Raw genomic sequence first — 26,774 nt, 5'->3', positions numbered from 1 at the left:
CCCTGTTCCCTGACTAGTGTTCCCTGAGTAGTGCTCCCTGAGTAGTGTACCCTGTTCCCTGACTAGTGTTCCCTGAGTAGTGCTCCCTGAGTAGTGTACCCTGTTCCCTGAGTAGTGTTCCCTAAGTAGTGCTCCCTGAGTAGTGTTCCCTGTTCCCTGAGGAGTGTTCCCTGAGTAGTGTTCCCTGCTCCCTGAGTAGTGTTCCCTGCTCCCTGAGTAGTGTACCCTGTTCCCTGAGTAGTGTTCCCTGAGTAGTGTTCCTGCTCCCTGATTAGTGTACCCTGTTCCCTGAGTAGTGTTCCCTGAGTATTGTTCCCTGAGTATTGTTCCCTGAGTAGTGTTCCCTGAGTAGTGTTCCCTGCTCCCTGAGTAGTGTACCCTGTACCCTGAGTAGTGTTCCCTGCTCCTGAGTAGTGTTCCCTGCTCCCTGAGTAGTGTTCCCTGAGTAGTGTTCCCTGTTCCCTGAGTAGTGCTCCCTGAGTAGTGTACCCTGTTCCCTGAGTAGTGCTCCCTGAGTAGTGTTCCCTGAGTAGTGTTCCCTGCTCCCTGAATAGTGTTCCCTGCTCCCTGAGTAGTGTACCCTGTTCCCTGACTAGTGTTCCCTGAGTAGTGTACCCTGTTCCCCGAGTAGTGTACCCTGTTGTTCCCTGAGTAGTGTGCCCTGCTCCCTGAGTAGTGTTCCCTGAGTAGTGTTCCCTGCTCCCTGAGTAGTGTTCCCTGCTCCCTGAGTAGTGTACCCTGTTCCCTGAGTAGTGTTCCCTGAGTAGTGTTCCCTGTTCCCTGAGTAGTGTTCCCTGAGTAGTGTTCCCTGCTCCCTGATTAGTGTACCCTGTTCCCTGAGTAGTGTTCCCTGAGTAGTGTTCCCTGAGTAGTGTTCCCTGAGTAGTGTTCCCTGCTCCCTGAGTAGTGTACCCTGTACCCTGAGTAGTGTTCCCTGCTCCCTGAGTAGTGTTCCCTGCTCCCTGAGTAGTGTTCCCTGAGTAGTGTTCCCTGTTCCCTGAGTAGTGTTCCCTGAGTAGTGTACCCTGTTCCCTGACTAGTGTTCCCTGAGTAGTGCTCCCTGAGTAGTGTACCCTGTTCCCTGACTAGTGTTCCCTGAGTAGTGCTCCCTGAGTAGTGTACCCTGTTCCCTGAGTAGTGCTCCCTGAGTAGTGTTCCCTGAGTAGTGTTCCCTGCTCCCTGAATAGTGTTCCCTGCTCCCTGAGTAGTGTACCCTGTTCCCTGAGTAGTGTTCCCTGAGTAGTGTTCCCTGTTCCCTGAGTAGTGTTCCCTGAGTAGTGTTCCCTGCTCCCTGATTAGTGTACCCTGTTCCCTGAGTAGTGTTCCCTGAGTAGTGTTCCCTGAGTAGTGTTTCCTGAGTAGTGTTTCCTGAGTAGTGTTCCCTGAGTAGTGTTCCCTGAGTAGTGTTCCCTGCTCCCTGAGTAGTGTACCCTGTACCCTGAGTAGTGTTCCCTGCTCCCTGAGTAGTGCTCCCTGCTCCCTGAGTAGTGCTCCCTGCTCCCTGAGTAGTGCTCCCTGTTCCCTGAGTAGTGTACCCTGCTCCCTGAGTAGTGTTCCCTGTTCCTGAGGAGTGTTCCCTGAGGAGTGTTCCCTGCTCCCTGAGTAGTGTACCCTGTTCCCTGAGTAGTGTTCCCTGAGTAGTGTTCCCTGAGTAGTGTTCCCTGTTCCCTGAGTAGTGTTCCCTGCTCCCTGAGTAGTGTTCCCTGCTCCCTGCGTAGTGTTCCCTGCTCCCTGAGTAGTGTTCCCTGCTCCCTGAGTAGTGTTCCCTGTTCCCTGAGTAGTGTTCCCTGTTCCCTGAGTAGTGTACCCTGTTCCCTGAGTAGTGCTCCCTGAGTAGTGTTCCCTGAGTAGTGTACCCTGCTCCCTGAGTAGTGTTCCCTGTTCCCTGAGGAGTGTTCCCTGAGTAGTGTTCCCTGCTCCCTGAGTAGTGTTCCCTGCTCCCTGAGTAGTGTACCCTGTTCCCTGAGTAGTGTTCCCTGAGTAGTGTTCCCTGTTCCCTGAGTAGTGTTCCCTGCTCCCTGATTAGTGTACCCTGTTCCCTGAGTAGTGTTCCCTGAGTATTGTTCCCTGAGTAGTGTTCCCTGAGTAGTGTTCCCTGAGTAGTGTTCCCTGCTCCCTGAGTAGTGTACCCTGTACCCTGAGTAGTGTTCCCTGCTCCCTGAGTAGTGTTCCCTGAGTAGTGTTCCCTGTTCCCTGAGTAGTGTTCCCTGAGTAGTGTACCCTGTTCCCTGACTAGTGTTCCCTGAGTAGTGCTCCCTGAGTAGTGTACCCTGTTCCCTGACTAGTGTTCCCTGAGTAGTGCTCCCTGAGTAGTGTTCCCTGTTCCCTGAGTAGTGCTCCCTGAGTAGTGTTCCCTGAGTAGTGTTCCCTGCTCCCTGAATAGTGTTCCCTGCTCCCTGAGTAGTGTACCCTGTTCCCTGAATAGTGTTCCCTGCTCCCTGAGTAGTGTACCCTGTTCCCTGACTAGTGTTCCCTGAGTAGTGCTCCCTGAGTAGTGTACCCTGTTCCCTGAGTAGTGCTCCCTGAGTAGTGTTCCCTGCTCCTGAGTAGTGTTCCCTGAGAGTAGTGTTCCCTGTTCCCTGAGGAGTGTTCCCTGAGTAGTGTTCCCTGCTCCCTGAGTAGTGTTCCCTGCTCCCTGAGTAGTGTACCCTGTTCCCTGAGTAGTGTTCCCTGAGTAGTGTTCCCTGTTCCCTGAGTAGTGTTCCCTGAGTAGTGTTCCCTGCTCCCTGATTAGTGTACCCTGTTCCCTGAGTAGTGTCCCCTGAGTAGTGTCCCCTGAGTAGTGTTCCCTGAGTAGTGTCCCCTGAGTAGTGTTCCCTGCTCCCTGAGTAGTGTACCCTGTACCCTGAGTAGTGTACCCTGTACCCTGAGTAGTGTTCCCTGCTCCCTGAGTAGTGTTCCCTGCTCCCTGAGTAGTGTTCCCTGAGTAGTGTACCCTGTTCCCTGACTAGTGTTCCCTGAGTAGTGTTCCCTGAGTAGTGTTCCCTGTTCCCTGACTAGTGTTCCCTGAGTAGTGCTCCCTGAGTAGTGTACCCTGTTCCCTGAGTAGTGCTCCCTGAGTAGTGTTCCCTGAGTAGTGTTCCCTGCTCCCTGAATAGTGTTCCCTGCTCCCTGAGTAGTATACCCTGTTTCTTGAGTAGTGTTCCCTGAGTAGTGTTCCCTGTTCCCTGAGTAGTGTTCCCTGAGTAGTGTTCCCTGCTCCCTGATTAGTGTACCCTGTTCCCTGAGTAGTGTTTCCTGAGTAGTGTTTCCTGAGTAGTGTTCCTGAGTAGTGTTCCCTGAGTAGTGTTCCCTGAGTAGTGTTCCCTGAGTAGTGTTCCCTGCTCCCTGAGTAGTGTTCCCTGCTCCCTGAGTAGTGTACCCTGTACCCTGAGTAGTGTTCCCTGCTCCCTGAGTAGTGCTCCCTGCTCCCTGAGTAGTGCTCCCTGCTCCCTGAGTAGTGCTCCCTGTTCCCTGAGTAGTGTACCCTGCTCCCTGAGTAGTGTTCCCTGTTCCCTGAGGAGTGTTCCCTGAGGAGTGTTCCCTGCTCCCTGAGTAGTGTACCCTGTTCCCTGAGTAGTGTTCCCTGAGTAGTGTTCCCTGAGTAGTGTTCCCTGCTCCCTGAGTAGTGTTCCCTGCTCCCTGCGTAGTGTTCCCTGCTCCCTGCGTAGTGTTCCCTGCTCCCTGAGTAGTGTTCCCTGTTCCCTGAGTAGTGTTCCCTGTTCCCTGAGTAGTGTTCCCTGTTCCCTGAGTAGTGTACCCTGTTCCCTGAGTAGTGCTCCCTGAGTAGTGTTCCCTGAGTAGTGTACCCTGTTCCCTGAGGAGTGTTCCCTGAGTAGTGTTCCCTGCTCCCTGAGTAGTGTTCCCTGCTCCCTGAGTAGTGTACCCTGTTCCCTGAGTAGTGTTCCCTGAGTAGTGTTCCCTGTTCCCTGAGTAGTGTTCCCTGCTCCCTGATTAGTGTACCCTGTTCCCTGAGTAGTGTTCCCTGAGTATTGTTCCCTGAGTATTGTTCCCTGAGTAGTGTTCCCTGAGTAGTGTTCCCTGCTCCCTGAGTAGTGTACCCTGTACCCTGAGTAGTGTTCCCTGCTCCCTGAGTAGTGTTCCCTGCTCCCTGAGTAGTGTTCCCTGAGTAGTGTTCCCTGAGTAGTGTTCCCTGAGTAGTGTACCCTGTTCCCTGACTAGTGTTCCCTGAGTAGTGCTCCCTGAGTAGTGTACCCTGTTCCCTGACTAGTGTTCCCTGAGTAGTGCTCCCTGAGTAGTGTACCCTGTTCCCTGAGTAGTGTACCCTGTTCCCTGAGTAGTGTTCCCTGCTCCCTGAATAGTGTTCCCTGCTCCCTGAGTAGTGTACCCTGTTCCCTGACTAGTGTTCCCTGAGTAGTGCTCCCTGAGTAGTGTACCCTGTTCCCTGAGTAGTGCTCCCTGAGTAGTGTTCCCTGAGTAGTGTACCCTGCTCCCTGAGTAGTGTTCCCTGTTCCCTGAGGAGTGTTCCCTGAGTAGTGTTCCCTGCTCCCTGAGTAGTGTTCCCTGCTCCCTGAGTAGTGTACCCTGTTCCCTGAGTAGTGTTCCCTGAGTAGTGTTCCCTGTTCCCTGAGTAGTGTTCCCTGAGTAGTGTTCCCTGCTCCCTGATTAGTGTACCCTGTTCCCTGAGTAGTGTCCCCTGAGTAGTGTTCCCTGAGTAGTGTTCCCTGAGTAGTGTCCCCTGAGTAGTGTTCCCTGCTCCCTGAGTAGTGTACCCTGTACCCTGAGTAGTGTTCCCTGCTCCCTGAGTAGTGTTCCCTGCTCCCTGAGTAGTGTTCCCTGAGTAGTGTTCCCTGTTCCCTGAGTAGTGTTCCCTGAGTAGTGTACCCTGTTCCCTGACTAGTGTTCCCTGAGTAGTGCTCCCTGAGTAGTGTACCCTGTTCCCTGAGTAGTGCTCCCTGAGTAGTGTACCCTGTTCCCTGAGTAGTGCTCCCTGAGTAGTGCTCCCTGAGTAGTGTTCCCTGAGTAGTGTTCCCTGCTCCCTGAATAGTGTTCCCTGCTCCCTGAGTAGTGTACCCTGTTCCCTGAGTAGTGTTCCCTGAGTAGTGTTCCCTGTTCCCTGAGTAGTGTTCCCTGAGTAGTGTTCCCTGCTCCCTGATTAGTGTACCCTGTTCCCTGAGTAGTGTTCCCTGAGTAGTGTTCCCTGAGTAGTGTTCCCTGAGTAGTGTTCCCTGCTCCCTGAGTAGTGTACCCTGTACCCTGAGTAGTGTACCCTGTACCCTGAGTAGTGTTCCCTGCTCCCTGAGTAGTGCTCCCTGCTCCCTGAGTAGTGCTCCCTGTTCCCTGAGTAGTGTACCCTGCTCCCTGAGTAGTGTTCCCTGTTCCCTGAGGAGTGTTCCCTGAGGAGTGTTCCCTGCTCCCTGAGTAGTGTACCCTGTTCCCTGAGTAGTGTTCCCTGAGTAGTGTTCCCTGAGTAGTGTTCCCTGAGTAGTGTTCCCTGTTCCCTGAGTAGTGTTCCCTGTTCCCTGAGTAGTGTTCCCTGCTCCCTGAGTAGTGTTCCCTGCTCCCTGAGTAGTGTTCCCTGCTCCCTGAGTAGTGTTCCCTGTTCCCTGAGTAGTGTTCCCTGTTCCCTGAGTAGTGTTCCCTTTTCCCTGAGTAGTGTTCCCTGTTCCCTGAGTAGTGTTCCCTGTTCCCTGAGTAGTGTTCCCTGTTCCCTGAGTAGTGTTCCCTGTTCCCTGAGTAGTGTTCCCTGTTCCCTGAGTAGTGTTCCCTGTTCCCTGAGTAGTGTTCCCTGTTCCCTGAGTAGTGTTCCCTGAGTAGTGTTCCCTGTACCCTGAGTAGTGTTCCCTGCTCCCCGAGTAGTGTACCCTGTACCCTGAGTAGTGCTCCCTGCTCCCCGAGTAGTGTACCCTGTTCCCCGAGTAGTGTACCCTGTTCCCCGAGTAGTGTACCCTGTTCCCCGAGTAGTGTACCCTGTTCCCCGAGTAGTGTACCCTGCTCCCTGAGTAGTGTTCCCTGAGTAGTGTACCCTGTTCCCTGAGTAGTGTACCCTGTTCCCTGAGTAGTGTTCCCTGCTCCCTGAGTAGTGTTCCCTGCTCCCTGAGTAGTGTTCCCTGTTCCCTGAGTAGTGTTCCCTGTTCCCTGAGTAGTGTTCCTGTTCCTGAGTAGTGTTCCCTGTTCCTGAGTAGTGTTCCCTGAGTAGTGTACCCTGTTCCCTGAGTAGTGTTCCCTGTTCCCTGAGTAGTGTACCCTGTTCCCTGAGTAGTGTTCCCTGAGTAGTGTTCCCTGAGTAGTGTTCCCTGAGTAGTGTACCCTGTTCCCTGAGTAGTGTTCCCTGTTCCTTGAGTAGTGTTCCCTGCTCCCTGAGTAGTGTTCCCTGAGTAGTGTTCCCTGAGTAGTGTTCCCTGAGTAGTGTACCCTGTTCCCTGAGTAGTGTTCCCTGAGTAGTGTTCCCTGAGTAGTGTTCCCTGAGTAGTGTTCCCTGAGTAGTGTACCCTGAGTAGTGTTCCCTGAGTAGTGTACCCTGTTCCCTGAGTAGTGTACCCTGTTCCCTGAGTAGTGTACCCTGTTCCCTGAGTTGTGACCTATATAGGGAATAGGGTGCCACTTGGGACAAAGCCTAACTCATAATTTGCTTGGGTGATGGCTCTTATCTGTTACCATAGCAACAAGCGAGGTAAAACCATTTCCTTATGTAATCACCATCTGGTTCTGAAAGACTTCCTCCATTTCCTCCAGCTCACACTCACACACACACACTCACACACACACACACACACACACACACACACACACACTCACTCACTCACTCACTCACTCACTCACTCACTCACTCTCTCCCTCATCTCTCACTCACTCACGCTCTCCCTCATCTCTCACTCACTCACGCTCTCCCTCATCTCTCACTCACTCACTCTCTCCCTCATCACTCACTCACTCACTCTCTCCCTCATCTCTCACTCACTCACTCACTCTCCCTCATCACTCACTCACTCACTCTCTCCCTCATCACTCACTCACTCCTTATCTCTCACTCACTCACTCACTCACTCCTTATCTCTCACTCACTCACTCTCTCCCTCCTTATCACTCACTCACTCACTCACTCACTCACTCACTCACTCACTCACTCACTCACTCACTCACTCACTCACTCACTCACTCACTCACTCACACACACACACACCGCAAAGAGTGTGTGTCTGTTGTGTGTTAGTAGATCCATTCAAGAAGAGGGAAATGCAGTTGGTCATAAACACTTTAAGACACAATTTTCAAATGAGTGTATCTAGGGATGCGTTGCTCTTCAGTCGCTGCTGACACCTTTGTGTGAGGGAGCGGGAGGAAGGAGACAGAGGAATAATATATTGGTACTTCATAAACCCACACTCATCTTCCTGCAAGAGGTCTAACATACAGACACACACACACACACACACACACACACATACACACACTGCAGAGAGTATTACGAACCCAAAACTCTCTATCTACCTCAACACAATCTCTGTCTCCCTCAGACAAGTCTCTGTCTCCCTCAGACAAGTCTCTGTCTCCCTCAGACAAGTCTCTGTCTCTCTCAGACCAGTCTCTGTCTCCCTCAGACCTGTCTCCCTGACAAGTCTCTGTCTCTCAGACCAGTCTCTGTCTCCCTCAGGCCAGTCTCTGTCTCCCTCAGGCCAGTCTCTGTCTCCCTCAGGCCAGTCTCTGTCTCCCTCAGGCCAGTCTCTGTCTCCCTCAGGCCAGTCTCTGTCTCCCTCAGGCCAGTCTCTGTCTCCCTCAGGCCAGTCTCTGACTCCCTCATACCAGTCTCTGACTCCCTCAGACCGGGCTCTGTCTACCTCAGACCAGTCTACCTCAGACCAGTCTCTGTCTCCCTCAGACCGGTCTCTGTCTACCTCAGACCGGTCTCTGTCTACCTCAGACCGGTCTCTGTCTCCCTCAGACCGGTCTCTGTCTCCCTCAGACCAGTCTACCTCAGACCAGTCTCTGTCTACCTCAGACCGGTCTCTGTCTACCTCAGACCGGTCTCTGTCTACCTCAGACCGGTCTCTGTCTCCCTCAGACCAGTCTCTGTCTCCCTCAGACCAGTCTCTGTCTCCCTCAGACCAGTCTCTGTCTACCTCAGACCAGTCTCTGTCTCCCTCAGACCAGTCTCTGTCTACCTCAGACAGGGCTCTGTCTGCCTCAGACCGGGCTCTGTCTGCCTCAGACCGGGCTCTGTCTGCCTCAGACCGGGCTCTGTCTGCCTCAGACCAGGCTCTCTGTCTCCCTCAGACCAGTCTCTGTCTGCCTCAGACCGGGCTCTGTCTGCCTCAGACCAGTCTCTGTCTGCCTCAGACCGGGCTCTGTCTGCCTCAGACCGGGCTCTGTCTACAGTGCTTTCAATTGCACAATTGAACATGCTTGATCACTTACTACTCATTCTGTCTATCCTCCTGACTGACGGCTGTTATTTGTTATGTTGCACTGCAAACAAACTAATCACCTCCTCTCTCTCTCTCTCTCTCTCTCTCTCTCTCTCTCCCACTCCCCCCTCTCTCCCCACTTCTCCCCCTCCTCTCCCACTCTCCCCCTCTCTCTCTCTCCCACTTCTTCTCCCCTCTCTCCCACTCTCTCTCTCTCTCCCCCACTTCTCCCCCTCTCTCTCTCTCTCCCACTTCTCCCCCTCCTCCTCTCTCTCTCCCACTTCTCCCCTCCTCTCTCTCCCCACTTCTCCCCTCCTCTCTCTCTCTCCCACTTCTCCCCTCCTCTCTCTCTCTCCCACTTCTCCCCTCCTCTCTCTCTCTCCCACTTCTCCCCCTCTCTCTCTCTCTCCCACTTCTCCCCCTCCTCTCTCTCTCTCCCACTTCTCCTCCCTCCTCTCCTCTCTCTCCCACTTCTCCCCCTCCTCTCTCTCTCTCCCACTTCTCCCCCCTCTCTCTCTCTCTCCCACTTCTCCCCCTCCTCTCTCTCTCCCACTTCTCCCCCTCCTCTCTCTCTCCCCCCTTCTCCCCTCCCTCCTCTCTCTCTCTCCCACTTCTCCCCCTCCTCTCTCTCTCCCACTTCTCCCCCTCCTCTCTCTCTCCCACTTCTCCCCTCCTCTCTCTCCCACTCTCCCCTCTCTTCTCCCCCCTCCTCTCTCTCTCCCACTTCTCCCCCCTCCTCTCTCTCTCTCCCCACTTCTCCCCCTCCTCTCTCTCTCCCACTTCTCCCCCCTCTCTCTCCCACTCTCCCCCTCTCTCTCCCCTTCTCCTCCCCCTCTCTCTCTCCCACTTCTCCCCCTCCTCTCTCTTTCTCCCACTTCTCCCCCCCTCCTCTCTCTCTCCCACTTCTCCCCCTCCTCTCTCTCTCTCTCCCACTTCTCCCCCTCCTCCTCTCTCTCTCCCACTTCTCCTCCCCCCTCCTCTCTCTCTCTCCCACTTCTCCTCCCCTATCTCTCTCTCTCCCACTTCTCCCCCCTCCCCTATCTCTCTCTCCCACTTCTCCCCCTCCCTCCCCTCTCTCTCTCTCTCTCTCTCTCCTTCTCTCTCTCTCTACCCCCCCCACCAGTACCTGACTAAGGGTTGTGAGACATCTGAGATGACACTACGTCGTAACGGGCTGGGCCAGCTGGGTTTCCATGTCAACTACGAGGGCATCGTGGCAGAGGTAGAATCGTACGGGTACGCCTGGCAGGCCGGGCTGAGGCAGGGCAGCCGATTGGTCGAAATCTGCAAGGTATGTCATTTTAAAGTTGTAGATTTCATTGTGTCGTTGGATCATTCTTGTGTGTTTTGTTTGTAAATTATTATTGATACCACATAATGGTATAAAATCAACCATTCCGTCAAGGTTGCCGTGGCGACTCTGACCCACGAGCAGATGATCGACCTGCTGAGGACGTCGGTCACCGTCAGGGTGGTCATCATACCCCCGCACGAAGACGCTACGCCACGCAGGTGTGTGTGTTTGTCAGAGGGGTTGGTGTGTGTGTGTGTGTGTGTGTGATGGTCAGATTAGTGATTCTGAGGTCGTCATTATCATGTCAACCATGTGTATGGAGTCTAACCTCTGCTTCTTACCTGACCCTCCTCTCTCTTCCCCCCCCTGGCTCTTCCTCCCCCTGGCTCTTCCTCCCCCTGGCCCTTCCTTCCCCCTGGCTCTTCCTCCCCTGGCTCTTCCTCCCCTGGCTCTTCCTCCCCTGGCTCTTCCTCCCCTGGCTCTTCCTCCCCTGGCTCTTCCTCCCCCTGGCTCTTCCTCCTCCTTTCTCTTCCTCCCCCTGGCTCTTCCTCCTCCTTTCTCTTCCTCCCCCTGGCTCCTCCAACTCCCCTTCTCTCTCTTCCTCCCCCTGGCTCTTCCTCCCCCTGGCTCTTCCTCCCTCTCTCTCTCCCCCCTCTCTCTCTCTACAGAGGTTGCTCTGAGCTCTATCGTATCCCAGTGGTTGAGTATAAGAGCAGTGGTGAGAGTGGTTCGTTTGACTACAAATTCCCGTTCCGCAGCAAAGACAACAAGTGGCAGAGAACCTCCAGTAGCCCCCAGCAGTCCCTGACGGCCTCCCCCCAGCCGCACACCCCCAACCGGGCCGTCAGCCTGGGGAGCTCTGGGGGGAAGACCCTGTCTGCTGAACGCCCAGAGAGAAACGCTGCTATACCACGCAGTGTTAGTAGTGATGGACGGCCGCTGGATACCAAGAGGTAGGGGAGAGAAGGGGAGGGAGGTAGGTAGGGGAGAGGAGAAGGGGAGGGAGGTAGGGGAGGGAAGGGGAGGGAGGTAGGTAGGGGAGAGAAGGGGAGGGAGGTAGGTAGGGAGAGAGAGGGGAGGGAGGTAGGGGAGGGGAGAGAAGGGGAGGGAGGTAGGTAGGGAGAGGGGGAGGGAGGTAGGTAGGGGGGAGGGAGGTAGGTAGGGAGAGGGGGAGGGAGGGGTAGGGGAGAGGAGAAGGGGAGGTAGAGGAGAGGGAGGAGGGAGAGGGAGAGGAGAGGAGGGAGGTAGGGGAGAGGAGAGGAGGGAGGTAGGGGAGAGGAGAGGAGGAGGAGAGGAGAGAGGAGGGGAGAGGAGAGAGGTAGGGGAGAGGAGAGGAGAGAGGTAGGGGAGAAGGGGAGGGAGGTAGGGGAGAAGGGGAGGGGGAGGTAGGGTAGAAGGGGAGGGAGGTAGGGGAGAGAAGGGGAGAGGAGAGGAGAAGGGGAGAGGAGAGGAGAGGGAGAAGGGGAGAGGAGAGGAGAAGGGGAGAGGAGAGAGAAGGGAGAAGGGGAGAGGAGAGGAGAGGAGAGAAGGGGAGGGGAGAGGAGAAGGGGAGAGGAGAGGAGAGGAGAAGGGGAGGGACATAGGAGAGGGAGAGGCATGTTTCTTCTCTGATAACCCCCCCCTCCAGAAAGTCTCCAGGCAGTGAGAACTATGCTCTGGTTTCCTCTCTGGCACTGGGTCAGGGTCTGGGTTAGGGTCTGGGTTGTAGTCTGGGTTATGGTTAGGGTCTAGGTTATGTTCAGGGTTAGGGTCTGGGTCAGGGTCTAGGTTATGTTCAGGGTTAGGGTCAGGGTCTGGGTTATGGTCTGGGTCTAGGTCAGGGTCTGGGTTATGGTCAGGTTAGGATCTGGGTCAGGGTCTGGGTTAGGGTCATGGTCTGGGTATGGGCTAGGGTCTGGGTTTCGGTTAGGGTCTGGGTCAATGTCGATCAGGGTCTGGGTTATGGTCTGGGTTATGGTCTGGCTAAGGGTCTGGGTAAGGGTCTGGGTTATGGTCAGGGTTAGGGTCTGGGTTATGGTCAGGGTTAGGGTCTAGGTTATGGTCAGGTTTAGGGTCTGGGTTAGGATCAGGGTCTGGGTTAGGATCAGGGTCTGGGTTAAGATCAGGGTCTGGGTCAGGGTCTGGGTTATGGTCAGGGTCTGGGTCAGGGTTATCTTCATGGTCTTGGTTAGGGTCTGGGTTATGGTTAAGGTCTGGGTTATGGTTAGGGTCTGGGTTATGGTTAAGGTCTGGGTTAGGATCAGGGTCTGGGTCAGGGTCTGGGTTATGGTCAGGGTTAGGATCAGGGTCTGGGTCAGGGTTATCTTCATGGTCTGGGTTAGGGTCTGGGTTATGGTTAAGGTCTGGGTTATGGTTAGGGTCTGGGTTAGGGTCTGGGTTATGGTCAGAGTTAGGGTCTGGGTTATGGTTAAGGTCTGGGTTATGGTTAGGGTCTAGGTTATGGTCTGGGTCTGGGTTATGGTCAGGGTCTGGGTTATGGTTAGGGTCTGGGTTAGGTTTTGGATCTGGGTCAGGGTCTGTGTTAGGGTCTAGGTTATGGTCAGGATCTGAGTTGGGGTTTGGGTTAGGGTCTAGGTTAGGGTCAGGGTTAGGATCTGGGTTATGGTTATGACCAGGGTCTGGGTTAGGATCAGGGTCTGGGTTAGGATCAGGGTTAGGGTCAGGAATAGGGTCTGGGTTATGTTCAGGGTATGGGTTAGGATCTGGGTCTGGGTTAGGATCTGGGTTAGGGTATGGGTTATGTTCAGGGTCTGGGTTAGGGTCAGGATCTGGGTCAGGGTTAGGATATGGGTTATGGTCAGGGTCTAGGTTATGGTCAGGGTTAGGATCTGGGTCAGGGTTAGGATCTGGGTTATGGTCAGGGTCTATGTTATGTTCAGGGTTAAGGTCTGGGTCAGGGTCTGGGTTATGGTCTGGGTCAGGTTATAGGTCAGGGTCTGGGTTAGGGTAATGGTCAGGGTAGGGTTAGGATCTGGGTCAGGGTTAGGGTCTGGGTTTGGGTCTAGGTTAGGGTCATGGTCTGGGTTATGGTCAGGGTATGGGCTAGGGTCTGGGTTTCGGTTAGGGTCTGGGTCAATGTCTGGATCAGGGTCTGGGTTATGGTCTGGGTAAGGGTCTGGGTTATGGTCAGGGTTAGGGTCTAGGTTATGGTCAGGGTTAGGGTCTGAGTTATGGTCAGGGTCTGGGTTAGGATCAGGGTCTGGGTTAGGATCAGGGTCAGGGTCTGGGTTATGGTCAGGGTTAGGATCAGGGTTATCTTCATGGTCTGGGTTAGGGTCTGGGTTATGGTTAAGGTCTGGGTTATGGTTAGGGTCTGGGTTAGGGTCAGAGTTAGGGTCTGGGTTATGGTTAAGGTCTGCGTTATGGTTAGGGTCTAGGGTCTAGGTTAGGGTCTGGGTCAGGGTCTGGGTTATGGTCAGGGTTAGGGTCTGGGTTAGGTTTTGGATCTGGGTCAGGGTCTGTGTTAGGGTCAGTGTTAGGGTCTAGGTTATGGTCAGGATCTGAGTTGGGGTTTGGGTTAGGGTCAGGGTTAGGATCTGGGTTAGGGTTAGGATTTGGGTCTGGGTTATGACCAGGGTCTGGGGTTAGGATCAGGGTCTGGGTTAGGGTCTGGGTCAGGAATAGGGTCTGGGTTATGTTCAGGGTATGGGTTAGGGTCAGGGTCTGGGTTAGGATCTGGGTCTGGTTTAGGATCTGGGTTAGGGTATGGGTTATGTTCAGGGTCTGGGTTAGGGTCTGGGTTATGGTCAGGATCTGGGTTAGGATCTGGGTTATGGTCAGGATCTAGGTTATGGTCAGGGTTAGGATCTGGGTCAGGGTTAGGATCTGGGTTATGGTCAGGTCTAGGTTATGTTCAGGGTCTAGGTTAGGGTCAGGGTCTGGGTTATGGTCTGGGTCAGGGTCTAGGTCAGGGTCTGGGTTATGTTCAGGGTCTGGGTTATGGTCAGGGTAGGGTCTGGGTTTGGGTCTAGGTTAGGGTCATGGTCTGGGTTATGGTCAGGGTATGGGTTTAGGTTAGGGTCTGGGTCAATGTCTGGGTCAGGGTCTGGGTTAGGGTCTAGGTTATGGTCAGGGTCTGGGTTAGGATCAGGGTCTGGGTTAGGATCTGGGTCAGGTTATGGTTAGGATCTGGGTCAGGGTTTGGGTCTAGGTCTGGGTTAGGGTCAGGGTTAGGATCTGGGTCAGGGTTAGGGTCTGGGTCTCGGTCAGGGTTAGGATCTGGGTCTAGGTTAGGGTCTGAGTTAGGATCTGGGTCTGGGTTAAGGTTTGGGTCAGGGTCTGGGTTAGGATCTGGGTCAGGGTTAGGGTCTAGGTTAGGGTCTGGGTTAGGTTTTGGATCTGGGTTAGGGTCTGGGTTAGGGTCTGGGTTAGAGGGTTAATATCTATTCTGTGTTATCTCAACCCCTCCAGAATGTCTCCAGGCAGTGAGAACTATGCTCCGGTCTCCTCTCTGGCACTGGGCCGTTCTCCTCACAACCGATCTTCCCTGTCCAACCTCTCCTTCTCCAGTGACACCTTGCAGCTTTGGAGGACTCAGAAGTCCATGCCCGAGGGGTAAGAGATGGAGTGGCCACCCCTCATAGCCTGGTTCCTATCCAGGTTTCTTCCTAGGTTTTGATCTTTCTAGGGAGTTTTTCCTAGCCACCGTGCTTCTACACCTGCATCGCTTGCTGTTTGGGGTTTTAAGGCTGGGTTTCTGTACAGCACTTTGAGACATCAGCTGATGTACGAAGGGCTATATAAATACATTTGATTTGATTTGAGTGTGTTCATAGTCTGTAGCGTACTTAACACAACCCTTTATGTAATAGTTAAGGAAGATGTTGAAATGGGAGATGATTGGAAAGGAACGAAGCACTATATCCAACAATTGTTTTTAGTTTTTTTCCCCATGTGAAAACGCTGTGGTGCCTGTTGACCAGCTTGTATCCATTACAGAGAAGCCGAACGTCAAGTTCCTCACGGCTCTGTCCATGAATTGTATAAAGATGCAAATGGCATCTTTATTCCCTATGTAGGGAATAGTTTGCCGTTTGGTACGTAGCCCATGAATTAGTTCATGCAGAGGAAAGCAACTTCTGCCCATAACTGTCCTTTTGAATGTACTTTACATGAATTGTCTTTATCTTTGTTATTATAATATGGCACATGTTGTGTTCCTAGCAAATGACATGTCTGCCTTTATGTTCTGTGGGCGACATCATGCCCAACATTTTTATTCAATTGGTTGTGTGTGTGTGTGTGTGTGTGTGTGTGTGCGCGTGCTCTAGGTTTGGAGAACACAGACAACACTCCCCTCTGTCTACAGAGCGACAGGTGGTAGGAGAAGGCGGGGCTAGTGGCAAGTCCACACCTAATTGGCCGAGAGGGGAGGAAGGGGGCGGGACCGACAGAGGTTCTACAGGTGAGATTGACCAATGGGAAAGAGAATTGCTAATATAGAAAGAAAAGAGTGCTTTATTCCTACTCCCAGATATTCACATTGTTGTCTGCAGTGATGTCCAGACATACTGTCAAACCACTGACAAGAAGCAGAGTATTGGGCATCATGATATAGTGATGTCATAATATAACAAAGATATTGGACCATAGTGATGTCATAGTATTACAGAAAGATATTGGACCATAGTGATGTCATAGTATAACAGAAAGATATTGGACCATAGTGATGTCATAGTATTACAGAAAGATATTGGACCATAGTGATGTCATAGTATAACAGAAAGATATTGGACCATAGTGATGTCATCGTATTACAGAAAGATATTGGACCATAGTGATGTCATAGTATATCAGAAATATATTGAACCATAGTGATGTCATAGTATAACAGAAATATATTGGACCATAGTGATGTCATAGTATTACAGAAATATCTTGGACCATAGTGATGTCATAGTATATCAGAAATATATTGGACCATAGTGATGTCATAGTATAACAGAAAGATATTGGACCATAGTGATGTCATAGTATTACAGAAAGATATTGGACCATAGTGATGTCATAGTATTACAGAAAGATATTGGACCATAGTGATGTCATAGTATTACAGAAATATATTGGACCATAGTGATGTCATGGTATTACAGAAAAAACATACTCTGGTTGAAAGAAAGTAGAACACGTTACTGTGAGATGTTGAGTACTTTCAATGCACACACACACCTACTCCTAAACACACACCTACTCCTAAACACACACCTACTCTAAACACACACCTACTCCTAAACACACACCTACTCCTAAACACACACCTACTCCTAAACACACACCTACCTACTCCTAAACACACACCTACTCCTAAACACACACCTACTCCTAAACACACACCTACTCCTAAACACACACCTACTCCTAAACACACACCTACTCCTAAACACACACCTACTCCTAAACACACACCTACTCCTAAACACACACCTACTCCTAAACACACACCTACTCCTAAACACACACTCTAAACACACGCTAAACACACACCTACTCTAAACACACACCTACTCTAAACACACACCTACTCTCTAAACACACAAACCTACTCCTAAACACACGCCTACTCCTAAACACACGCCTACTCCTAAACACACACCTACTCCACAAACACACACCTACTCCTAAACACACACCTACTCCTAAACACACACCTACTCCTAAACACACAACACAAACACACACCTACTCCTAAACACACCTACTCCTAAACACACACCTAAACACACCTCCTAAACACACACCTACTCCCTAAACACACACCTACTCCTAAACTAAAACACACACCTACTCCTAAACACACACCTACTCTAAACACACACCTACTCCTAAACACACACCTACTCCTAAACACACACCTACTCCTAAACACACCTACTCCTAAACACACACACCTACTCTAAACACACACCTACTCCTAAAGACACACCTACTCCTAAAGACACACCTACTCCTAAACACACACCTACTCCTAAACACACACCTACTCTAAACACACACCTACTCCTAAACACACACCTACTCCTAAACACACAACACACACCTACTCCTAAAGACACCTACTCCTAAACACACACCTACTCCTAAACACACACTACCCTAAACACACACCTACTCCTAAACACACACCTACTCCTAAACACACACCTAAACTCCTAAACACACACCTACTCCTAAACACACACCTACTCCTAAACACACACCTACTCCCTAAACACACACCTACTCCACACACCTAAACACACACCTACTCTAAACACACACCTACTCCTAAACACACAAACCACCTACTCCTAAACACACACCTACTCCTAAACACACACCTACTCCTAAACACACACCTACTCCTAAACACACACCTACTCCTAAACACACACCTACTCCTAAACACACACACCTACTCCTAAACACACACACCTACTCCTAAACACACACCTACTCCTAAACACACACCTACTCCTAAACACACACCTAAACACACACCTACTCTAAACACACACCTACCCTAAACACACACCTACTCCTAAACACACACCTACTCCTAAACACACACCTACTCCTAAACACACACACCTACTCCTAAACACACACCTACTCCTACACACACCTCCCTAAACACACACCTACTCCTAAACACACACCTACTCCTAAACACACACCTACTCCTAAACACACACCTACTCCTAAACACACACCTACTCCTAAACACACACCTACTCCTAAACACACACCTACTCCTAAACACACACCTACTCCTAAACACACACCTACTCCTAAACACACACCTACTCCTAAACACACACCTACCCCTTAAACACACACCTACTCTAAACACACACCTACTCCTAAACACACACCTACTCCTAAACACACACCTACTCCTAAACACACAACACACACCTACTCCTAAACACACACCTACTCCTAAACACACACCTACTCCTAAACACACACCTACTCCTAAACACACACCTACTCTAAACACACACCTACTCCTAAACACACACCTAAACACTCCCTAAACACACACCTACTCCTAAACACACACCTACTCCTAAACACACACCCTAAACACACACCTCTAAACACACACCTACTCCTAAACACACACCTACTCCTAAACACACACCTACTCTAAACACACAAACACACACCTACTCCTAAACACACACCTACTCCTAAACACACACCTACTCCTAAACACACACCTACTCCTAAACACACAAACCTACTCCTAAACACACACCTACTCCTAAACACACACTACTCCTAAACACACACCTACTCCTAAACACACACCTACTCTAAACACACACCTACTCCTAAACACACACCTACTCCTAAACACACACCTACTCCTAAACACACACCTACTCCTAAACACACACCTACTCCTAAACACACACCTACTCTAAACACACACCTACTCCTAAACACACACCTACTCCTAAACACACACCTACTCCTAAACACACACCTACTCCTAAACACACCTGCTCCTAAACACACACCTACTCTAAAACACACCTACTCCCTAAACACACACCTAAACTCCTAAACACACACCTACACACTCCTAAACACACACCTACTCCTAAACACACACCTACTCCTAAACACACACACTACTCCTAAACACACACCTACTCCTAAACACACCTACACATACTCCTAAACACACACCTACTCCTAAACACACACCTACTCCTAAACACACACCTACTCTAAACACACACCTACTCCTAAACACACACCTACTCCTAAACACACACCTACTCCTAAACACACACCTACTCCTAAACACACACCTACTCCTAAACACACACCTAAACTCCTAAACACACACCTACTCCTAAACACACACCTACTCCTAAACACACACCTACCTAAACACACACCTACTCCTAAACACACACCTACTCCTAAACACACACCTAAACTCCTAAACACACACCTACCCCTAAACACACACCTACCCTAAACACACACCACCTACCCCTAAACACACACCTACTCCTAAACACACACCTACTCCTAAACACACACACTACTCCTAAACACACACCTACTCCTAAACACACACCTACTCCTAAACACACACCCCTACTCCTAAACACACACCTACTCCTAAACACACACCCTACTCCTAAACACACACCTACTCCTAAACACACACCTAAACTCCTAAACACACACCTAAACTCCTAAACACACACCTACTCTAAACACACACCTACTCCTAAACACACACCTACTCCTAAACACACACACACTACTCCTAAACACACACCTACTCCTAAACACACACCTACTCCTAAACACACACCTACTCCTAAACACACACTACTCCTAAACACACACCTACTCCTAAACACACACCTACTCCTAAACACACAACACTACTCCTAAACACACACCTACTCCTAAACACACACCTACTCCTAAACACACACCTACTCCTAAACACACACCTACTCCTAAACACACACCTACTCCTAAACACACACTACTCCTAAACACACACTCCTACTCCTAAACACACACCTCCACTCCTAAACACACCTACCTAAACACACACCTACTCTAAACACACACCTACTCCTAAACACACACCTACTCCTAAACACACAACACACACCTACTCCTAAACACACACCTACTCCTAAACACACACCTACTCCTAAACACACACCTACTCCTAAACACACACCTACTCCTAAACACACACCTACTCCTAAACACACACCTACTCCTAAACACACACCTACTCCTAAACACACACCTACTCCTAAACACACACCTACTCCTAAACACACACCCTACTCCTAAACACACACACCTACTCCTAAACACACCTACTCCTAAACACACCTCCTAAACACACACCTACCTGCCCTAAACACACACCTACTCCTAAACACACACCTACACACCTCTCCTAAACACACACCTACTCCCTAAAACACACCTACTCCTAAACACACACCTACTCCTAAACACACACACCTACTCCTAAACACACAACACACCTACTCCTAAACACACACCTACTCCTAACACCTACTCCTAAACACACACCTACTCCTAAACACACACCTACTCCTAAACACACACCTACTCCTAAACACACACCTACTCCTAAACACACACCTACTCCTAAACACACACCTACTCCTAAACACACACCTACACACCTACCTAAACACACACCTACTCCTAAACACACACCTACTCCTAAACACACCTACTCCTAAACACACACTCCCTAAACACACACCTACTCCTAAACACACACCTACTCTAAACACACACCTACTCCTAAACACACACCTACTCCTAAACACACACCTACTCTAAACACACACCTACTCCTAAACACACACCTACTCTAAACACACACCTACTCCTAAACACACACCTACTCCTAAACACACACCCTACTCCTAAACACACACCTACTCCTAAACACACACCTACTCCTAAACACACACCTACTCCTAAACACACACCTACTCCTAAACACAAACACACACTACTCCTAAACACACACACCTACTCCTAAACACACACCTACTCCTAAACACACACCTACTCCTAAACACACACCTAAACTCCTAAACACACACCTACCTAAACACACACCTCCCTAAACACACACCTACTCCTAAACACACACCTACTCCTAAACACACACCTACCTACCTAAACACACACCTACTCCTAAACACACACCCTACTCCTAAACACACACCTACTCCTAAACACACACCTACTCCTAAACACACACCTACCTAAACACACACACTACTCCTAAACACACACCTACTCCTAAACACACACCTACTCCTAAACACACACCTACTCCTAAACACACACCTACTCCTAAACACACACTACTCCTAAACACACACCTACTCCTAAACACACACCTACTCCTAAACACACACCTACTCCTAAACACACCTACTCTAAACACACACCTACCTAAACACACACCTACCCTAAACACACACACCTACCTAAACACACACCTACTCCTAAACACACACCTACTCCTAAACACACACCTACTCCTAAACACACACCTACTCCTAAACACACACCTACTCTCTAAACACACACTACTCCTAAACACACACTACTCCTAAACACACACCTACTCCTAAACACACACCTACTCCTAAACACACACCTACTCTAAACACACACCTACTCCTAAACACACACCTACTCCTAAACACAAACACACACCTACTCCTAAACACACACCTACTCCTAAACACACACCTACTCCTAAACACACACCTACTCCTAAACACACACCTACTCCTAAACACACACCTACTCCTAAACACACACCTACTCCTAAACACACACACCCTACTCCTAAACACACACCTACTCCTAAACACACACCTACTCCTAAACACACACCTACTCCTAAACACACACCTACTCCTAAACACACACCTACTCCTAAACACACACCTACTCCTAAACACACACCTAAACACACACCTACTCCTAAACACACACCTACTCCTAAACACACACCTACTCTAAACACACACCTACTCCTAAACACACACCTACTCCTAAACACACACCTACTCCTAAACACACACCTACTCCTAAACACACACCTACTCCTAAACACACACACCTACTCCTAAACACACACCTACTCCTAAACACACACCTACTCCTAAACACACAACACACACCTACTCCTAAACACACACCACACACTCCTAAACACACACCTACTCCTAAACACACACCTACTCCTAAACACACACCTAAACACACACCTACTCCTAAACACACACCTACTCCTAAACACACACCTACTCCTAAACACACACCTACTCCTAAACACACACCTACTCCTAAACACACACCTACTCTAAACACACACCTACTCCTAAACACACACCTACTCCTAAACACACCTACTCCTAAACACACACCTACTCCTAAACACACACCTACTCCTAAACACACCTACTCCTAAACACACACCTACTCCTAAACACACCTACTCCTAAACACACACCTACTCCTAAACACACACCTACTCCTAAACACACACCTACTCCTAAACACACACCTACTCCTAAACACACACCTACTCCTAAACACACACCTACTCCTAAACACACACACCTACAAACACACCTACTCCTAAACACACACCTACTCCTAAACACACACCTACTCCTAAACACACACCTACTCCTAAACACACACCTACTCCTAAACACACACCTACTCCTAAACACACACCCTACTCCACCTAAAAACACACACCTACTCCTAAACACACACCTACTCCTAAACACACACCTACTCCTAAACACACCTACACACACCTACTCCTAAACACACACCTACTCCTAAACACACCTACTCCTAAACACACACCTACCCTAAACACACACCTACTCCTAAACCACACCTACTCCTAAACACACACCTACTCCTAAACACACACCTACTCCTAAACACACACCTACTCCTAAACACACACCTACTCCTAAACACACACCTACTCCTAAACACACACCTACTCCTAAACACACACCTACTCCTAAACACACACACACCTCCTAAACACACACACTAAACACACCTACTCCTAAACACACACCACACACCTACTCCTAAACACACCTACCCTAAACACACACCTAATCCTAAACACACACCTACTCCTAAACACACACCTACTCCTAAACACACCTACTCCTAAACACACACCTACTCCTACCCTAAACACACACCTACTCCTAAACACACACCTACTCCTAAACACACACCTACTCCTAAACACACACCTACTCCTAAACACACACCTACTCCTAAACACACCTACTCCTAAACACACACCTACTCCTAAACACACACCTACCCTACACACACCTAAACACACACCTACTCCTAAACACACACCCCTACTCCTAAACACACACCTACTCCTAAACACACACCTACTACTCCTAAACACACACCTACTCCTAAACACACACCTACTCCTAAACACACACCTACTCCTAAACACACACCTAAACACACACCTACTCCTAAACACACACCTACTCCTAAACACACCTACCTAAACACACACCTAAACACACACCTACTCCTAAACACACACCTACTCCTAAACACACCTACTCCTAAACACACACCTACTCCTAAACACACACCTACTCCTAAACACACACCTACTCCTAAACACACACCTACTCCTAAACACACACCTACTCCTAAACACACACCTACTCCTAAACACACACCTACTCTAAACACACACCTACTCTAAACACACACCTACTCTAAACACACACCTACTCCTAAACACACACCTACTCCTAAACACACACCTACTCCTAAACACACACCTACTCCTAAACACACACCTACTCCTAAACACACACCTACTCCTAAACACACACCTACTCCTAAACACACAACACACACCTACTCCTAAACACACACTGCTAACACACACCCTAAACACACACCTACTCCTAAACACACACCTACCCTAAACACACACCTAAACACACACCTACCATCCTAAACACACACCTACTCCTAAACACACACCTACTCCTAAACACACACCTACTCCTAAACACACACACCTACTCCTAAACACACACCTACTCCTAAACACACACCTACTCCTAAACACACACCTACTCCTAAACACACACCTACTCCTAAACACACACCTACTCCTAAACACACACCTACTCCTAAACACACACCTACTCCTAAACACACACCTACTCCTAAACACACACCTACTCCCTACTAAACACACACCTACTCCTAAACACACACCTACTCCTAAACACACACACCTACTCACACACCTAACACACACCTACTCCTAAACACACACCTACTCCTAAACACACACCTACTCCTAAACACACACCTACTCCTAAACACACACCTACTCCTAAACACACACCTACTCCTAAACACACACCTACTCCTAAACACACACCTACTCCTAAACACACACCTACTCCTAAACACACACCCTACTCCTAAACACACACCTACTCCTAAACACACACCTAAACACACACCTACCCTAAACACACACCTACTCCTAAACACACACCTACTCCCTAAACACACACTACTCCTAAACACACACCTACTCCTAAACACACACCTACTCCTAAACACACACCTACTCCTAAACACACACCTACTCTAAACACACACCTACTCCTAAACACACACCTACTCTAAACACACACCTACTCCTAAACACACACCTACTCCTAAACACACACCAAACACACACCTACTCCTAAACACACACCTACTCCTAAACACACACCACACCTAAACCTAAACACACCTACTCCTAAACACACACCTACTCCTAAACACACACCTACTCCTAAACACACACCTACTCCTAAACACACACCTACTCCTAAACACACACCTACACACACCTACTCCTAAACACACAACACACACCTACTCCTAAAGACACCTACTCCTAAACACACACCTACTCCTAAACACACACCTACTCCTAAACACACACCTACTCCTAAACACACACCTACTCCTAAACACACACCTACTCCTAAACACACACCTAAACACACACCTACCCCTTAAACACACACCTACTCCTAAACACACACCTACTCCTAAACACACACCTACTCCTAAACACACACCCCTACTCCTAAACACACACACCTACTCCTAAACACACACCTACTCCTAAACACACACCTACTCCTAAACACACACCTACTCCTAAACACACACCTACTCCTAAACACACACCTACTCCTAAACACACACCTACCCCTTAAACACACACCCTAAACACACACCTAACACACACCTACTCCTAAAGACACACCTACTCCTAAAGACACACCTACTCCTAAACACACACCTACTCCTAAACACACCTACTCCTAAACACACAACACACACCTACTCCTAAAGACACCTACTCCTAAAGACACCTACTCCTAAACACACACCTACTCCTAAACACACACCTACTCCTAAACACACACCTACTCCTAAACACACACAGAGAGAGAGAGCCTCCTCTCTGTCACATATTATATCATGTTTGTGTGCGTACCTGCTGCTGTGGGTGACAGTAGTGCTCCCCTATGGCTCTTCCTGTATGAAACGGCTGTTGGCTTCGGCTGTTGGCTTTGACAGCACTGACAGCCCTACACTTCAGCCATACCTCTCTTCCCCCTGTCAGAACACACACACACACACACACACACGTATACAGTATATATACACACACATATACACACTTCTAAGAGCCACTGTTAAAACCCCATTTTGAATGTCTCTTCAGCAATGTCAAATCAGATTACATCGTCTACGCATGCCACACAGATCTACACTACATTACCAAAAGTATGTGGACACGTCTAACATCTCATTGCATAATCACGGGCATTAATATGGAGTTGGTCTCTCCTTTTGCTGCTATAACAGCCTCCACTCTTCTGTGAAGGCTTTCCACTATATGTTGGAACATTGCTGCTATAACAGCCTCCACTCTTCTGGGAAGGTTTTCCACTAGATGTTGGAGCATTGCTGCTATAACAGCCTCCACTCTTCTGGGAAGGTTTTCCACTAGATGTTGGAGCATTGCTGCTATAACAGCCTCCACTCTTCTGGGAAGGCTTTCCACTAGATGTTGGAACATTGCTGCGGGGACTTGCTTCCATTCAGCCACAAGAGCATTAGTGAGGTCGGGCACTGATGTTGGGGCGATTAGGTCTGACTCGCAGTCGGCATTCCAATTCATCCCAACGATGTCCGATGTGGTTGAGGTCAGGGCTCTGTGCAGGCTAGTCAAGTTCTTCCTCACTGATCTCGACAAACCATTTCTGTATGGACCTCGCTTTGTGCACGGGGGGCATTGTCATGTTGAAACAGGAAAGGGCCTTCCCCAAACTGTTGCCACAAAGCTGGAAGCACAGAATGATCTAGAATGTCATTGTATGCTGTAGCGTTAAGATTTCCCTTCACTGGAACTAAGGGGCTTAGCCTGAACCATGAAAAACAGCCCCAGACCATTATTCCTACTCCACCAAACTTTACAGTTGCATTGGGGCGGGTAGCGTTTTCTTGGCAACCGACAATCCCAAATTCGATTGTCGTACTGCCAGATGGTGAAGTGTGATTCATCACTCCAGAGAGCGCGTTTCCACGGCTCCAGAATCCAATGGCTGCGAGCTTTACACCACTCCAGACGACACTTGGCATTGCACGTGGTGATCTTAGGCTTGGCCATGGAAACCCATTTCATGAAGCTCCCGACCAACAGTTTTTGTGCTGACATGGCTTCCAGAGGCAGTTTGGAACTCGGGTAGTGAGTGTTGGAACCGAGTACAGGTCCAGTTCTGTGAGCATGTGTGGCCTACCACTTCGCCGCTGAGCCGTTGTTGCTCCTCAACGTTTTCACTTCACAATAACAGCACTTACAGTTCACCGGGGGCAGACATTTGACCAACTGACTTGTTGGAGAGGTGGCATCCTATGACGATGCCACGTTGAAAATCACTGAGCTCTTCAGTACAGGCCATTCTACTGCCAGTGTTTGTCTATGGAAATTGCATGACTGTGTGCTCGTCAGCAACGGGTGTGGCTGAAACAGCCGAATCAACCAATTTGAAGGGGTGTATAACCAGTAGAACCCAACCCAGTCCAGTAGAACCCAACCCAGTCCAGTATAACCCTGTCCAGTATAACCCTGTCCAGTATATCCCAGTCCAGTATAACCCAGTCCAGTATAACCCAGTCCAGTCCAGTATAACCCAGTCCAGTATAACCCAGTCCAGTCCAGTATAACCCAACCCAGGTTAACCCAACCCAGTATAACCCTGTCCAGTATAACCCAGTCCAGTAGAACCCAGTCCAGGTTAACCCAACCCAGTATAACCCAACCCAGTCCAGAATAACCCAGTCCAGAATAACCCAGTCCAGTATAACCCAGTCCAGTATAACCCTGTCCAGTATAACCCTGTCCAGTATAACCCAACCCAGTATATCCCAGTCCAGTATATCCCAGTCCAGTATATCCCTGTCCAGTATAACCCTGTCCAGTATAT

General features: G+C 49.6%; 1 protein-coding gene across 2 annotated transcripts in view; it reads left to right on the top strand.

Annotated features, from left to right (window-relative positions):
- sipa1l1 (signal-induced proliferation-associated 1 like 1) overlaps nucleotides 1-26,774 on the top strand; it is a 95,483-nt gene that overhangs the window by 40,261 nt on the left and 28,448 nt on the right. The window contains exons 11-15 of one of the 2 annotated variants that reach the window (XM_065026185.1): nucleotides 9,469-9,636; nucleotides 9,751-9,857; nucleotides 10,398-10,592; nucleotides 14,050-14,193; nucleotides 14,910-15,043. In XM_065026185.1, the coding sequence (XP_064882257.1) occupies nucleotides 9,469-9,636; nucleotides 9,751-9,857; nucleotides 10,398-10,592; nucleotides 14,050-14,193; nucleotides 14,910-15,043 (748 nt within the window). Of the gene's footprint in view, nucleotides 1-9,468; nucleotides 9,637-9,750; nucleotides 9,858-10,307; nucleotides 10,593-14,049; nucleotides 14,194-14,909; nucleotides 15,044-26,774 lie in introns of both variants that reach the window. The other variant, XM_065026184.1, reaches the window with a different exon arrangement.

Source organism: Oncorhynchus nerka, linkage group LG13, assembly GCF_034236695.1.
Source record: "Oncorhynchus nerka isolate Pitt River linkage group LG13, Oner_Uvic_2.0, whole genome shotgun sequence".
Lineage (NCBI taxonomy): Eukaryota > Metazoa > Chordata > Actinopteri > Salmoniformes > Salmonidae > Oncorhynchus > Oncorhynchus nerka.
The sequence above is the reverse complement of the archived record's forward strand: the minus strand, read 5'-3'. Positions and strand labels throughout refer to the sequence as shown.